The 15,525-nt window shown below is 38.9% G+C and overlaps 1 protein-coding gene across 3 annotated transcripts in view; it reads right to left on the bottom strand.

Annotated features, from left to right (window-relative positions):
- The window catches only part of PHEX (phosphate regulating endopeptidase X-linked), a 195,154-nt gene that overhangs the window by 145,126 nt on the left and 34,503 nt on the right, over positions 1-15,525 (bottom strand). For all 3 annotated transcript variants that reach the window (XM_070603463.1, XM_070603465.1, XM_070603464.1), the window contains exons 4-5: positions 13,538-13,624; positions 12,261-12,487 (exon numbers count right to left, since the gene is read on the bottom strand). In XM_070603463.1, the coding sequence (XP_070459564.1) occupies positions 12,261-12,487; positions 13,538-13,624 (314 nt within the window). The remainder of the gene's footprint in view (positions 1-12,260; positions 12,488-13,537; positions 13,625-15,525) is intronic.

Genomic DNA, 15,525 nt, shown 5'->3' with positions numbered 1-15,525 from the left:
AGATTTTCTCATTTAAATCTGATTCACACATAAAAATGTTAAGTCAAATTAACAAGATACAAGATCTAAATAAATCAAAAATTAGTAGCAACTGAATAAAAACTGGATCCTACGTGCCCATATCATTAGTCTATATGACTTTAGATTGTTTTAATCTATCTCCTCTAGTTTCTTCTTCATTACTATAATGCCAAATATTTTATTTTTTTAATACATAAAAACTGTATAGGATCATAGTTTTCCATGAAAATCCCCTTCATACAGAACAAATTCTACAAAGGCCAAGTTAAGAGTTAGTGATGTTATGAAAAATTTAAGGAAAAATATGGCTCTTGTTTCAAAGGGGAAAAAGATGTTTTCATAACATCCATCCTGTCTATGTGTATTGCTAAAATCCTCAAATTACTATGTTCAATCATCTTCTCTAATCAGCCCAAAACAACTAAGTCACAAGCAGCCTGGCTTCATCGTACTGCAATTCCCAATCTACCACCGTTCCTTCCAAAAATTAAGTAAGCCTGGATCATGAAACACAATATTATGATTAAGATGCTTTGGCTTTCAATTAGATTTGGACCACTTGGAGCATCTTTTGAGCTTCAGTCTCATAGGAAAGGAAACTGTGTAGACAATATCAAGAAAGCCAAAGCTTCTCTCTGATGAAATGAAGTTAAATCCACTTATTGTAAAAGTTTAGATGATTCCAGTGAAGTTACCAGACCTTTTTTAAACCTTCAGATTGTTATGGTTTCTAGGGAACATTTTAAATACACCAAACAGATGGAATAAGGTCAGTCAATTAAATCTCATTAGAAACATACAAACTCTTGAGGCAAAAGAATTTCTCAAGAGGCCAACATCAGGACACTGTGTTATTTGAGGTTTTTTAATCCTTGCATTTATAACTGATCTGAATATTGCAAGTAGAAAATAAAATATGTGTTTAGGAAATCCGATACACTGAACTGAAATATGAATTTTTTTTCTCCAACTGCAATAAACCTCAGGTTAGGAAACAAAGCAGTAATACAAAAAAAAAAACATCTGACACATTATGATGTAGGAAAAGTAAAAAACAAAGAAATCAGAAAAACTTCATTTCCAAGAGAGTCTGTCCTTGTCATCCTTATGGATTTTGCTAAGAGTCAGACAAATGCAGGTCACTGAGTGATGATGACTTTAAGTCAGTTTCAGTAATACATACTGAGACAACTCCAGCCTTCCAAACACTCTTTCAGGATCATATATATTCAAGTCTTTTATTGCCTCTTAAACCCTCATTCTTATCTTGTTATATAAAATAAACCCAAACACATATATCATGATAACGTTTTTGGGGATTAGCTTCTGTGGTTTCTTTTATTTTTATTTCCTTTCTCCCATTTAAGCCTATGGCAGATCTTGTGCCATCTCCCCACAGGGGAGCTTTACAGAGGACCATTGTGTGGGTCTGAGCAACCCCTGCTTGCTGAACAGCATGTTCTTGGCATGGGGATACATCTGTCCATTGGAAAGGCACCTTTTTCTTTACCCAGAGGCGCCACCTGCTCACTCAAGGGTATGCCCACCATGCTGTGCCTTCCCAGAAAGAGTCCTAGGGACTAGACAAGGTAAAAACATTGAGGAAAACAGAATGTGATGGAAAAGGACGTCTATGTACACTGAGAAAAGAGAGTTTAGGGTAAGAGAGACTTCTCCCAGAGAAAAAAGAGGATCTCCTAGGCAGCCAAAGAAGTCAAAGTTTCTGATGAGCAGAGGGACCAGTCAATGCCCCTAGAAAGTGGCAAGATCTGAGGAGTGGGGAGCCCAGAGAAGCACACTTGAAGGGGCCACATGGACTGGAATAGCGGGTTTCTTTTCAGAAACAGATAACTGATGATCGGAGGGTCTCCCAGATGCTAGGAGAAAGCTGAGGAATGGGGCAACCAGGAGGTGGGGAAGTGCCTAGACTGGTTCAGTTTCCCCCTAAAAGGTGGGGTAGGAGCTCAGTCAGAGATGAGATTGACTAAAGAAAATGCCTATTTCTCACACATCTGAATTTGAGATCTGAGAGGTATGTTGGGTACAAAAATTGAAGAGAAACAGTCTCCAAATGGTTCTGACCAGTTGCCTGGCCATGCTTTAAAAGAAGGGCACCTTTTGTCATACACTACTGTGTACCAGTACCTTTCCTGTAATCCATCACCAAATTCATCTCATTTAAACCTCACAGCGACAGTGAAAAGTAAATTCTAATTCACCTTTCATTACACATGGGGAAAAGGAGACTCAGAGAGGTGAAGCAATTTGCACACAGATATTCAGTGAGTAAATCACAAAGCCAAACCACGAACCTCAATCTCTTTAACACTAAAGCCTACTCTTCTTTCAACTCTGCCGCTGGTTTTCAAATTACATTCCAGAAACCTAAAAGGTGCTTTAGGGGCTCCAAATAGTCAACTAGATTTTTTATAGTTTTAACTATTTTTAATAAAAACAACACTCACAAATCCTACAACATTGGCAGCCACCAATACATTAATTTTTGTTGTCAGGTTCATTGGGTTTTATGCAGATCTCAGAAGAACGCTTCTCCTACCACATCTAGACACACGCTTGAACTTCTCGTAACTGTGTCATGATTAGAAAGACTGTAGCCCTATTTTGTTAATTCAAGTGTGTGAATATTCACTCATATAAAATGGTACAAACAGGGACATAACTAAAGCAAACATGTGCTGCACTCAAATGCCAAGCCATGCTCAAACACATCAGTTTGGAACAAGCTGCCATCCTGGCAAAGGAGAGCAGTAGTAAGTACATGAGTGCCTCCTTATATTTAAAGAGTATTCTATTATTGATAGTTCAGTGTTTCTAGAATCAGTTTAACCGAAAATTAAGTGTACAAGGCAAGCTGTTAAAAAATATTTACCATGTTCCTCTTCCTCATGTTTCCTGTAAGGTGGTATTAAAACTAGAGGCTTGTAAAAAAGAACAAAATGGTCCCATTTGCAACAATATGGATGGACCTTGAGGGAATTATGTTAAGTGAAATAAGCAAGATAGAGAAAGACTCCACTCATATGAGGAATTTAAAAATGTAGACAAAGAGAACAGATTAGTGGCTACCACAGGAAAGGTGGGGTGGGGGGTAGACACAAAGGGTGAAGGGGTGCACCTACAACACGACTGGCAAACAATAACGTACAACTGAAATGTCACAAGATTGTAGCCTATCACTAACTCAATAAAAATTAAATTAAAAAAAAAAATACTAGAGGAGGCCAGCCTGGTGGTGCAGCGGTTAAGTTCGCACGTTCCACTTCTCAGCAGCCAGGGGTTCGCCAGGTCGGATCCCGGGTGCGAACATGGCACCGCTTAGCAAAAGCCATGCTGTGGCAGGCGTCCCACATATAAAGTAGAGGAAGACGGGCATGGATGTTAGCTCAGGGCCAGCCTTCCTCAGCAAAAAGATGAGGATTGGCAGTAGTTAGCTCAGGGCTCATCTTCCTAAAAAAAAAATAGTCAAAAAAAAGAAAAACTAGAGGCTTGATTAGATCCAACTTCATTTCTTTTCTTTTCTTTTGGCAAGACATCACTGGTGATGGTGTATGCTTCCCCCTGCATGATATCAGGAGGCACACAAAATCTGGTTGTCCCACTTTTAGCAATGCTACTGTTGATATCTGGGTTCCTTTGATGTCAGTTGGATCTCTCTATCATTAATTTCCCCAACAACCATTCACCTAACGGTTTTAGTAGCTATTGATGATAGTTGCCTTCATCCTTTATTTCATTAGGGATTTTAAACATGGTAACTTTTTAATTCCATTATTTCTCCTGCATTTTGAAGATGTGATTGTCCTATAAACAAGAATTTTCCCCCACCAGCTATTAGGTTCCCCTGAAATCAATCAAATCCAGAATGTTCCAGATTAAAATAGACATCAATCAAATACGCATGTGATTCCTATTTGGAACCCAAATCAAAGACCAACTGTTTAATTTTTTAAAAGGACATGTTTGAGACAATCAGGAAAACTGAAAACTAACTGGATATCAGATGTTAATTATGGAATTATGATTACTTTTTTGGTTGTGATAGTAGTCCTTTCCATTAGATAAACACTAAAGTATTTACCAGCACGACGATATTTTGTATTTGCTATAAAATGTTCCAGCCTCCCCCAAAAAAGGAGGGGTTTAGATGAAACAAGAACAGCCAAAAGCTTCTGGTTGTTCAAGTGGGGGTGATGAGTACATGGGAGTTTGTTTTACCATTCTTTTTTACTTTTGTGTGTATTATTTTCCATAATAAAATGTTTAAAGAAACAAATTCAATTCTTGGACTAGGTCCAGAATTGGTGAAAAATTAAATAGTTAACATTTGCAATTACTTATCTGCGTGTGAATCAAGATCTACCACCCAATAGAGTGCATAAACTTAAGTTTGAAAGACAGTCTCCAGCCTACTTCAAAACAGCACTTAAGGCATTTGGAACGATGTCACAATAGTTCTGGAATTAAGAATATAGTCTTAAAACCTGCTTTGTTAGGCTTTTTCTTTTATTTTTACTTTATTGAGGTCATAAGTTTATAACGTTGTGCAATTTCAGTTGTACATTATTACTTGTCAGTCACCATATATATGTGCCCCTTTACCCTTTATGCCCATCCCCCAAACCCCTTCTCTCTGGCAACCACTAATCTGTTCTCTTTGTCCATGTTTTATCTTCCACACGAGTGAAATCATACAGTGTTTGTCTTTCTCTGTCTGGCTTATTTCGCTTAACATAATACCCTCAAGGTGCATCCATGTTGTTGCAAATGGAATGATTTTGTCTTTCTTTATGGCTGAGTAGTATTTCGGGTGTGTGTGTGTGTGGGTGGGAGGGTGGGTGGGTGGGTGGGTGTGTGTGTGTGTGTACACGTATCATATATCTTCTTTATCCATTCATCAGTGGTTGGGCACTTGGGTTGCTTCCATGCCTTGGCTACTGTGAATAATGTTGCAGTGAACATAGGGTGCATAAGTCTGTTTTTGATTTCAAGTTCTCTGGATAAATACCCAGTAGTGGAATAGCTGGGTTGTATGGTATTTTGATTTTTAATTTTTTGAGAACTCCCCATACTGTTTTCCATGGTGGCTGCACCAGTTTGCATTCCCACCAGCAGTGTAGGAAGGTTAGCTTTTCTCCACATCCTCTCCAACATTTGCTGTTTTTTTCTTGGTGATTATAGCCATTCTAATGGGTGTAAAGTGATATCTCATTGTAGTTTTGATTTGCATTTCCCTAATGATTAGTGATGTTGAACTTCTTTTCATGTGCCTGTTGGCCGTCTGCATATCTACTTTGGAAAAATATCTGTTCATAGCCTCTGCCCATTTCTTGATTGGCTTTTTTGTTTGGTTTCTTATTGTTGAGTTGTATGAGTTCTTTATATATTTTGGAGAGTAACCCCTTGTCAGATATATGATTTGCAAATATTTTCTCCCAGTTGGTGGGTTATCTTTTTGTTGTCTTCCTGGTTTCCTTTACCTTGCAGAAGCTCTTTAGTCTGATGAAGTCCCACTTGTTTATTTTTTCTTTTGTTTCCCTTGCACGAGTAGACATGGTATTGGAAAAGATGCATCTACGACCAATGCCAAAGAGTGTACTGCCTATATTTTATTCTAGGAGTTTTATGGTTTCACATCTTATCTTCAAGTCTTTAATCCACCTTGAGTTAATTTTTGTGTATGGTGAAAGATAATAATCTACCTTCATTCTTTTGAATGTGGCTGTCCAGTTTTCCCAACACCATTTATTGAAGAGATTTTCCTTTCTCCATTGCATGTTCTTAGCTCCTGTGTTGAAGATTAACTGTCTGTAGATGTGTGGTTTTATTTCTGGGCTTTCAATTCTGTTCCATTGATCTGTGTGTCTGTTTTTGTAGCAGTACCATGCTGTTTTGATTACTATAGCTTTGCAGTATATTTTGAAATCAGGGATTGTGATGTCTCCAGCTTTGTTCTTTTTTCTCAGGGTTGCTTCAGCTATGCAGGGTCTTTGGTTGCCCCATATGAATTTTAGGATTTTTTTCTTCTATTTCCATGAAGAATGTCATTGGGATTCTGATTGGGATTGCGCTGCATCTGTAGATTACTTTAGGTAGTATCGACATTTTAACCATGTTTATTCTTCCACGTGCATGGAATATCATTCCATTTCTTTATGTCATCATCAATTTCTCTCAATAATGCCTTACAGTTTTCATTATATAGGTCTTTCACCTCTTTGGTTAAATTTATTCCTAGATATTTTATTCTTTTTGTTGCAATTGTAAATGGGATTGTATTCTTGAGTTCTCCATTAGTTCATTATTAGAGTACAGAAATGCAACTGATTTTTGTAAGTTGATTTTGTACCCTGCAACTTTGCTGTAGTTGTTGATTATTTCTAATAGTTTTCTGACAAATTCTTTAGGGTTTTCTATATGTAAGATCATGTTGTCTGCAAACAGCGAGAATTTCACTTCTTCCTTGCCAATTTGGATACCTATTAGTTCTTTTTCTTGCCTAATTGCTCTGGCCAAAACCTCCAGTACTATGTTGAATGAGAGTGGTGAGAGTGGGTACCCTTATCTTGTTCCTGCTCTCAGAGGGATGGCTTTCAGTTTTTCCCTGTTGAATATGATGTTGGCTGTGGGTTTGTCATATATGGCCTTTATTACATTGAGGTACTTTCCTCATATACTCATTTTATTGACTTTTTATCATAAATGGATGCTGGATCTTGTCAAATGCTTTCTCTGCATCTATTGAGATGATCATATGGTTTTTATTCCTTATTTTGTTAATGTGATATATCACATTGATTGATTTGTGGATGTTGAACCATCCCTGCATCCCTGGTATAAATCCCACTTGATCCTGGTGTATGATCCTTTCAATGTATTGCTGTATTTGGTTTGCCAGTATTTCGTTGGAGGATTTTTGCATCTATGTTCATCAGTGATACTGGCCTGTAATTTTCCTTCTTTGTGTTGTCCTTGCCTGGCTTTGGGATAAGGGCAATGTTGGCCTCATAGAATGTGTTAGGAAGTGTTCTATCTTCTTCAATCTTTTGGAATAGTTTGAGAAGGACAGGTATTAAATCTTCTTTGAATATTTGGTAGAATTGTCCAGAGAAGCCATCTGGTCCTGGACTTTTATTTTTGGGGAGGTTTTTGATTACTATTTTAATCTCTTTACTTGTGATTGGTCTATCCAGATTCTCTATTTCTTTTTGATTCACTTTGGGGAGGTTGTATGAGTCTAAGAATTTATCCATTTCTTCTAGATTGTCCAATTTGTTGGCATATAGTTTTTCATAGTATTCCCTTATAATCTTTTGTATTTCTGTGGTATCTGTTGTAATTTCTCCTCTTTAATTTCTAATTTTATTTGAGCCTTCTTTTTTTCTTAGTGAGTCTGACTAAGGGTTTGTCAATTTTCTCTTCCCACACAAACAGCTCTTAGTTTCACTGATCCTTTCTACTGATTTTTTGTTTTCAATTTCATTTATTTCTGCTCTATTATTTCCCTCCTTCTGCTGACTTCGGGCTATGTTCTTCTTTTTCTAGTTCTGATTGCTTATTTGAGACTTTTCTTGTTTGTTAAGGTGGGCCTGTATTGCTATGAATTTCCCACTTAGGACTGCTTTTGCTGCATCCTGTATGAGTTGGTATGGTGTATTTTCATTTTCATTTGTCTCCAGATGTTTTTTGATTTCTCCTTTTTTTCAATGATCCATTGGTTGTTCAGTAGCATGCTGTTTAGTCTCCACATATTTGTCACTTTCCCAGCTTTTTTCTTGTAGGTGATTTTTAGTTTCATGGCATTGTGGTAGGAAAAGATATGACATGATTTTAATCTTCTTAAATTTATTTAGGCTTGCCTTCTTTCCAAACACATGGTCTATCTTTAAGAATGTTCCATGTGCACTTGAGAAGAATGTGTATTCTGCTGTTTTTGGATGAAGTGTTATATATCTATTAAGTCCATTTGGTCTAGTTTTTCACTTAATTCCCCTATTTCCTTGCTGATTTTCTGTCTGGATGATCTAGCTTGATGTAAGTGGGGTGTTGAAGTCCCCTACTATTATTGTGTTGCTGTTAATGTCTCCTTTTAGGTCTGTTAATAGTTGCTTTATGTACTTTGGTGCTCCTTTGTATTTGTGTTAGGTGCATATATAAGTGTTATGTCCTCTCAATGGAGTGTGACTTTTATTATTATATACCACCTCTCTTTGTCTCTCATTGCCTTTTTTATCTTGAAGTCTACTTCATCTGATATGAGTATGGCAACAACTGCTTTCTTTTGTTTGCCATTAGCTTGCAGTATCGTCTTCCATCCCTTCACTCTGAGCCTGTGTTTATCTTTAGAGCTGAGATGTGTTTCCTGGAGGCAGCATATTGTTGGGTCTTGTTTTTTAATCCAGCCAGCCACTCTGTGTATTTTGATTGGAGAATTCAATCTATTTAAATTTAGAGTGATTGTTGATATACGAAAGCTTAACATTGCCATTTTATCATTTGTTTTCCACTTGTTCTGTATTTCCCTTGTTTCTTGTCCTGTGTATTTCCAGCTGCAAATTCAGTTTGGTGGTCCTCTATGATGGTTTTCTCAGTTTTCTCTTTATTCATCATTTGTGTCTCTGTTCTGATTTTTTGTTTAGTGGCTACCATGAGGTTTGTACAAAAGATCTCATAGATGAGACAGTCCATTTTCTGAAAGCCTCTTCTTTCCTTAGTCTAAGCAGCTTCCATCCTTTGCCTCTTCCCTGTCTAAGTTATTCTTGTCACAACTTATTCTGTTTCGTGTTGTGAGTCTGTGGTTAAAATGAAGTGATTATAGTTATTTTTGATGTTTTCCTTCCCTTTATCTTTAATGTTATAAGTAAGTGTTTGCTAATCTGTTCTGATAGATAGAAAAAATCAGAAAATTGCACCTCTCTATCTCCTTGCTCAAGGCTTTGTAAACCCCTTTCACTTTTTTTTTCAGGTTTGAGGGCCCCCTTGATCATTTCTTATAGGGGAGGTCTAGTGGCAATGAAATCCCTCAGCTTTTGTTTATCTGGGAAAGTTTTTATTTCTCTATCATATTTGAAGGATATTTGTGCTGGATAGAGTATTCTTGGCTGAAAGTTTTTGTCTTTCAGAATTTTGAATATATCATTCCACTCTCTCCTAGCATGTAAAGTTTCTGCTGAGAAATCCACTGAAAGCCTGAATAGGGATTCCTCTGTAGGTTATTTTTTTCTGCCTTGCTGCCCTTAATATCTTTTGTCATTGACTTTTGCCAGCTTTACTAATATATGCCTCGGAAAAGGTCTTTTTACAATGATGTAATTAGGAGTTCAATTAGCTTCATTTACTTGTAATCCCAGCTCTTTCCCCAAGTTCAGGAAGTTCTCAGCTATTATTTCGTTGAACAAGCTCTCTGCTCCTTTCCCCCTCTAGAATACCTATAATCCTTATGTTGCATCTCCTAATTGAGTCAGATATTTCTCGGAGAATTTCATCATTTCTTTTTAGTCTTAGTTCTCTCTCCTCCTGCATCTGAAACAGTTCTATATTTCTGTCCTCTAAATTGCTAATTCTGTCCTCCATAACATCAGCTCTGTTATTTAAGGAATCCAGATTTTTCTTTATCTCATTCATTGTGTTTTTCATCTCCAACACTTCTGGTTGGTTTTTCTTTATAGTTTTTTTTTTTTTTTAAGAAGAAGAAGAAGAAGAAGATTAGCCCTGAGCTAACTACTGCCAATCCTCCTCTTTTTTGCTGAGGAAGACTGGCCCTGAGCTAACATCCATGCCCATCTTCCTCTACTCTATACGTGGGACACCTACCACAGCATGGCTTTTGCCAAGCAGTGCCATGTCCGCACCCAGTCTCTGAACTGGTGAACCCAAGGCCGCCAAGAAGCGGAACGTGCAAACTTAACAGCTGTGCCACCAGTCCAGCCCCTTTCTTTATAGTTTTAATCTCTTTTGTGAAGAATTCCCTCTGTTCATTAATTTTACTCCTGATTTCATTGAACTGTCTTTCTGAGTTTTCTTGTAACTGACTGAGTCTTTTTATGATAGCTATTTTGAATTCTCTGTCATTTGGATGGTAAATTTCTGCGCCTTTAGGATTTATTTCTGGTTACTTGTCATTTTCTCTCTGGTCTGGAGTGTTAATATACCTCTTCATTCTATTTGATGGGGGCGGATTTGTGCTGTCACATACTGGTAGTGTCTGGTCACAGATTCCACCTGCTGCCACTTGGGGGTGGGGGGGAGGCAGGAGCTGTGTATTCTGAACCTGCCACAATACCTGGCAGCTGTGCCTATACTTTGGAAGCTGTGCTGACAGGGCCCATCTGTGCTTGCCCACTGGCCACACTACTGCTTTACACACATAGATAGGTGCACAGGCATTCTGCCAGGGGTCCCCTGCTCTGGCCAACTGGCTGAGCTGGTGTGCCAGGCTGGGGGGAAGGGGTGCACAATCCTGGGTGCTCCTGCTCTGCTTTCATTGTCTGCCCTCCTAGGATGCTCGGCTCAGTGAAGACACCCCTGTGATTCCTTAGCTTCCTCAGTGTGGAGCATTTCCATTGGCTGGGAGGCACCTCCAAGGGTGAAGGCATTCCCACGGAGGGCTGCCCCTTCCTTCCTCTCCTCTCAGAGTTGCACGCTGGCCAATGCACACAGTTTCATGCCCTAGGGTGCTGCCACTAGGGGAGGGAGAGGATATCCCCTTACAGCCTCCCACTGCCTCCTGAGGGGTCGAGCACCTCTACCTTCAGATGTATGGTTGCATGGATCTCTCAGACACCTACTGTGTTGTGTGAATGTCTTCTATTGGTTTATGAATGTCCTTTTCATTGTATCTTATGAGGGAGAGACTAAGGGAAGAGCTCACTCCACCATGATGCTGACATCACTCTACCTTGTTAGTTTTTTAAAGTGAGTAATCTACTAACACGAGACAAAGGTCAATCTGACCATCACCATCATTGTGCCTTGCATAGCATGTCTTATCCTGACAGCATCAGAATACACCTCAGTGCCATGTTGTTATTCCATCACTCAAAAACATGGAAATACAGCTGTCTCTGGAACTAAGAATTTCCTCTTTAGTAGATGGGAATTCTTTCAGGGACTGAAGATTTTTTTATTGAGACTTCCAATTGCCTAAACTAGAAATGGGCAAACTACAGCCTGTGGGCCAGCCTGCCACACAGTCACACCCAGTTGTATACATACTAGCTACAGCTACTTTCCCAGGTACAACAGCAGAGTTGAGTAATTGAGACAGAGACCATATGGCCCACACAGCTTAAAATATTTACTATCTGGTCCTTTACAGAAAAAAATGTGCTAGTCCTTTGGTGTAATCAAAAAATAAACTCCAGGGTGTAGATTTGAAAAAGTTGACTAATATCAGGAGAGGGTAATACACTCTAAAGATTCTATACTTCTACGATTTGAATATCAATATATAATTAATATTTTCTGGTCCAACAAAGGACAGAATTGGGGTAAAAAATCAGTGGTTCAATAAAACTTTCATTATTAGAGTAACTGTGGAAGCAAAAAAAACCCAGCAGGATCAAAACACAAAACAATTTGAGAAATGTTATTTGAATTCTTGCCAAGCTGTTTCATTGATGAATCTTTCACTATTGGTAGTTCTCTGACAGTCTCTTGATTTTACCAATGTAATAATCTACCTCAGGGTATGTCTGCACGGCCTATTCCTTTATGAAGAGATGCTTATTCTCCCAACAGAAAATGCAACCAAGTACTTAGAACAGAACAGGTTTTGCTTTATCTTTTGAAAGGAAGGAAGAGAGATTCAGACTGAACCTGACAATGAAATTTTAGGCATGTATGCAAGATATTAGTGAACAAGAAATAATGACATGTTTTGTCTCCTTTGTCAGGGAAATGAGGTGAGAAGAGCAGAGCTCAGAAAGTCTTTGCAACTCTCTCCCACTGGAATTTAGGGGTGCCACACATGCTCTGACTAGATACGTGAGGGCCAGATCACAGATCACTTGAAATTCACTCGCCAGCTTCCTGAAAGGCTGACAAAACTGGTTTGTTAATGGATTTACATTCTGCAAATCTAGGAGGGGGTAGTATTCCAGATTCTAATATTTAAGAGAATTTTAACTTATTATTTTATTTAGGTAGTATGCGTCTCTTTCACTTCAGCCAACAGGCTAACCTTGGACTGAACAAACAGGATGAACAATTCCTCACTATACCTTCAAGATGTGTTCATTGGATGCCTTGTCATCAGGGGACACATACAAACGGATGAACACAGAATTGCTGTATTGACCACGAAAGGTTGCAAGTGTCTGCAGAAGGCTGAACTTTCTCTCTGACCAAACCCCTTCAGGACCAATATTAGATTCGAGCACAGGCCAGCGAAAAGGTGAATGCCGCAGGATGTGTAGCAACGGCTTAGCATCTGCTTTTTCAATCGCTTCTGAAAGGGAGCAAATATGAAGGGAGAGTTAGAATTGTAAACCAGATCACCAAACTAGAATGCAAGTGTATGTTCTCAAGAGAAAATTCCCACAAGGCCCCAACTTAACATTCAGCTGTTAGGGAAAGGTGGAGTGGATTGAGCATAACCACAGAGACAGAATGACCTATGACTCACACTTCAATGTGACTGTCTAAACCTGAAGTTCTTGCCAGGAGAGCTGACTAGGGAATCTGATAGATATTCCCCACAATAAAAGATGGGCTCACCAACATCAACTCCAGCCAATGAGCAACATTAGACTGGTAATATTCTGGGAGACTAAGGAACAATCCTAACTAAAGGAAACTGCTCAATAAAACCAATCACTCCGCAATAAAAGTGAATTAATGCTTCAGACTCTTTCACCGTCCTTTACTGCCCTCTTCTAGCTCACCAAACAATGCCCCAAACCCTACACAAGTTAACACGCTTCCCAAAGGCACTGGCTTCTTCCTGCAATTGCCCTGAGAAAACAGATCAGGTAAAATGGCAAGTGTCTCTTTAATTCCAATCAGACCCAAGACGCTGAGACAGGCCAAAGGCACCCAACAAAGATATCTGTTAGGCTGACAGAGAAGCAGAAGGAGCTTAGCCCACCCAGAAATCTGGAATTCTCTAGGTCCCAGTAGGTTCTATGGGACACAGCAACATTCCCAAGTGCCCTCCCTCCCAGGTTCCTTCTCAGACCAGACCTGGCCTCTGGATTTTGGTTTCTGCACCACATACAGTGGGATTTGCCCTTCTGACCCTACCCAAGTTTCTCATGGAGTAACTGATACCCAAAGAATCCAAGTCATAGAAATAAGATTATTTTCTAATTTTCTCCATCAAGCCAGCAACAGAACATTAAGACAGGGCTAATCAAAATCCAGTCTTGGAAAATTGTTCCTTTCCTTGAACAACACCTTTAAACATTAATTCTTAGTAGTTCTCTTTTTCCCTTAAACAATATCTTTAAACATTATGAGAACTCTAAAGAATAACAGAGGTAAATATTTTATTACTCACTCTCATTCATGCAAGATGAATAAAGGATTTTGGCTTTCTGTATGGCTTCAGTATCTCGCCTTCTGCTGATTGATTTCTCCAAAAGTGCTAGGAACATTAAGAAAGGAGTCATTAGTATCCACCCACTCATGGTGCTGAGTTGGAGGTCATTTGATAATCACAGCTCTGGCCTCCAGAAAATAAAGAGTAAAGACAGACAACCCTGGAAAAGACACATCTATAAAAGATATGCAGACAGCAGAACCGCAGACAGCAAGAACCAAGTTTCTTGAGGTTCAAATAAAAAAAATTAACATTCTCTTCTCCAAGGTTCTCCTAATTCACAGAAATCAAAAGTTCAATTTCCAACTGAGACCAGACCTTCTGCAGGGGTTAATGTTTTCTGACACCTACACAAAAAGAAACAGAATTCATTTATTCAAGAACCAAAAATAACTGGATTCTGTTCCTTGTTTCTGCACCAAGTAATATTCTCAACAGAGGCAATTTCATCAGGGTCGGGTTTCTTAAGATTTCTTCACAGCCCAGCCTCTCAGGGAGGTCACCTGGAAGAAATTTCCCATTAGAAGTTTTATTCAATGTTGCATAAACATGCTGTGGACATGGAAGAAGTTGTTTAGACAGGAAATGGGGAGGCAAGATTGGAAAGCCTATCCAAATTGCCTGAAAACTTGCCCATTTACACATGCGAAGTCCTGGCCATTTAAATGAGGCCACATGTATAAAATGGCTGCCAGCATAGACATAAGCCCACCTGGAAAATGATTTTTGATTTATAAAATCACTGATGCTGTTGTCTGAAGGTGGAAAACAACAGTTGTCACTATTTCAGTAAATGAGACAGGCCAAGACTCAAGTTCTCCCCAAAAGAGAACATCCTGGATGTACTTGAGAGTTTCAATTTACCAACAAGAAGCCAAGATGAAGAACCCCTATGTAGCACCATGGCACTGCCTACAACAGGTTATGTCAAACTGCTGCCGTTGAGGCATTTCACATTTATTTCTGAAACAACCTAGCAGCCTCCAAGTGACAGTACAACAGATGCTCCTACAGTACTCTCAATAGCTTCAAGACACGATGTAGAGTGCCAATTAAAATAATAAATAATTAGGGGCTGGCCCAGTGGCCGAGTGGTTAAGTTCACGCACTCCGCTGCAGGCGGCCCAGTGTTTCGTTGGTTCGAATCCTGGGCGCAGACATGGCACTGCTCATCAAACCACGCTGAGGCAGCGTCCTACATGCCACAACTAGAAGGACCCACAACGAAGAATATACAACTATGTACTAGGGGGCTTTGGGGAGAAAAAGGAAAAAAAATAAAATCTTTAAAAGAATAAATAATTACATAGTCCCTGAAGAGGAATCTACTTCTAAACTAGAAGTTCTACATTTTAAAAAAATGCAACCCAGAGCTCCTGTCTAGTTTTTTATAAGCACCTGTACATCAAACAAGTCCATATAACTGGAGAGATTCAAGTAAAATAAATTAAGCTGAGTTGGATGTGGGCATTTTCAATTATTTTAACTTGTTTGGTGTTTCTTTCTCGTGTATTATCATCACAATAAAAGCAGGATACCTAGCCCCAAGGATAATGAAGAGAGATTGTTTTTGTTTAATAAACAGAACACTCTAAAACCATACCCACATATATTTCTATTCAAATCAGATCATGTGCCTTCCCACCATATTGCTTCCACAGTCATTAGACTGTCTGGGAGACACATTTGGAAATAAATAATCCAAATTTCATTTAGCAATGTGATGTTATTCCAATGCTATAAACACTCCACAGGCTGCAAACATGAAGGTCCGGTAGATGAAAAACAAGCCAAACAACTGAAGTACTAAATATGTACCTGAGTGTACACCCAAGGCACTCTGTATACCATGAGAAGGGAAAAAGAGGACATGCTAAGAAAGGCAATCCCAAAACCCTAACCATGCACAAATATCAATAATTTGTGTATGTTAGAATCCCGGTTTC

This window comes from Equus przewalskii, chromosome X (assembly GCF_037783145.1).
Source record: "Equus przewalskii isolate Varuska chromosome X, EquPr2, whole genome shotgun sequence".
NCBI lineage: Eukaryota > Metazoa > Chordata > Mammalia > Perissodactyla > Equidae > Equus > Equus przewalskii.
Note: the sequence above shows the minus strand (reverse complement) of the source record. Positions and strands in the feature narration are given on the sequence as shown.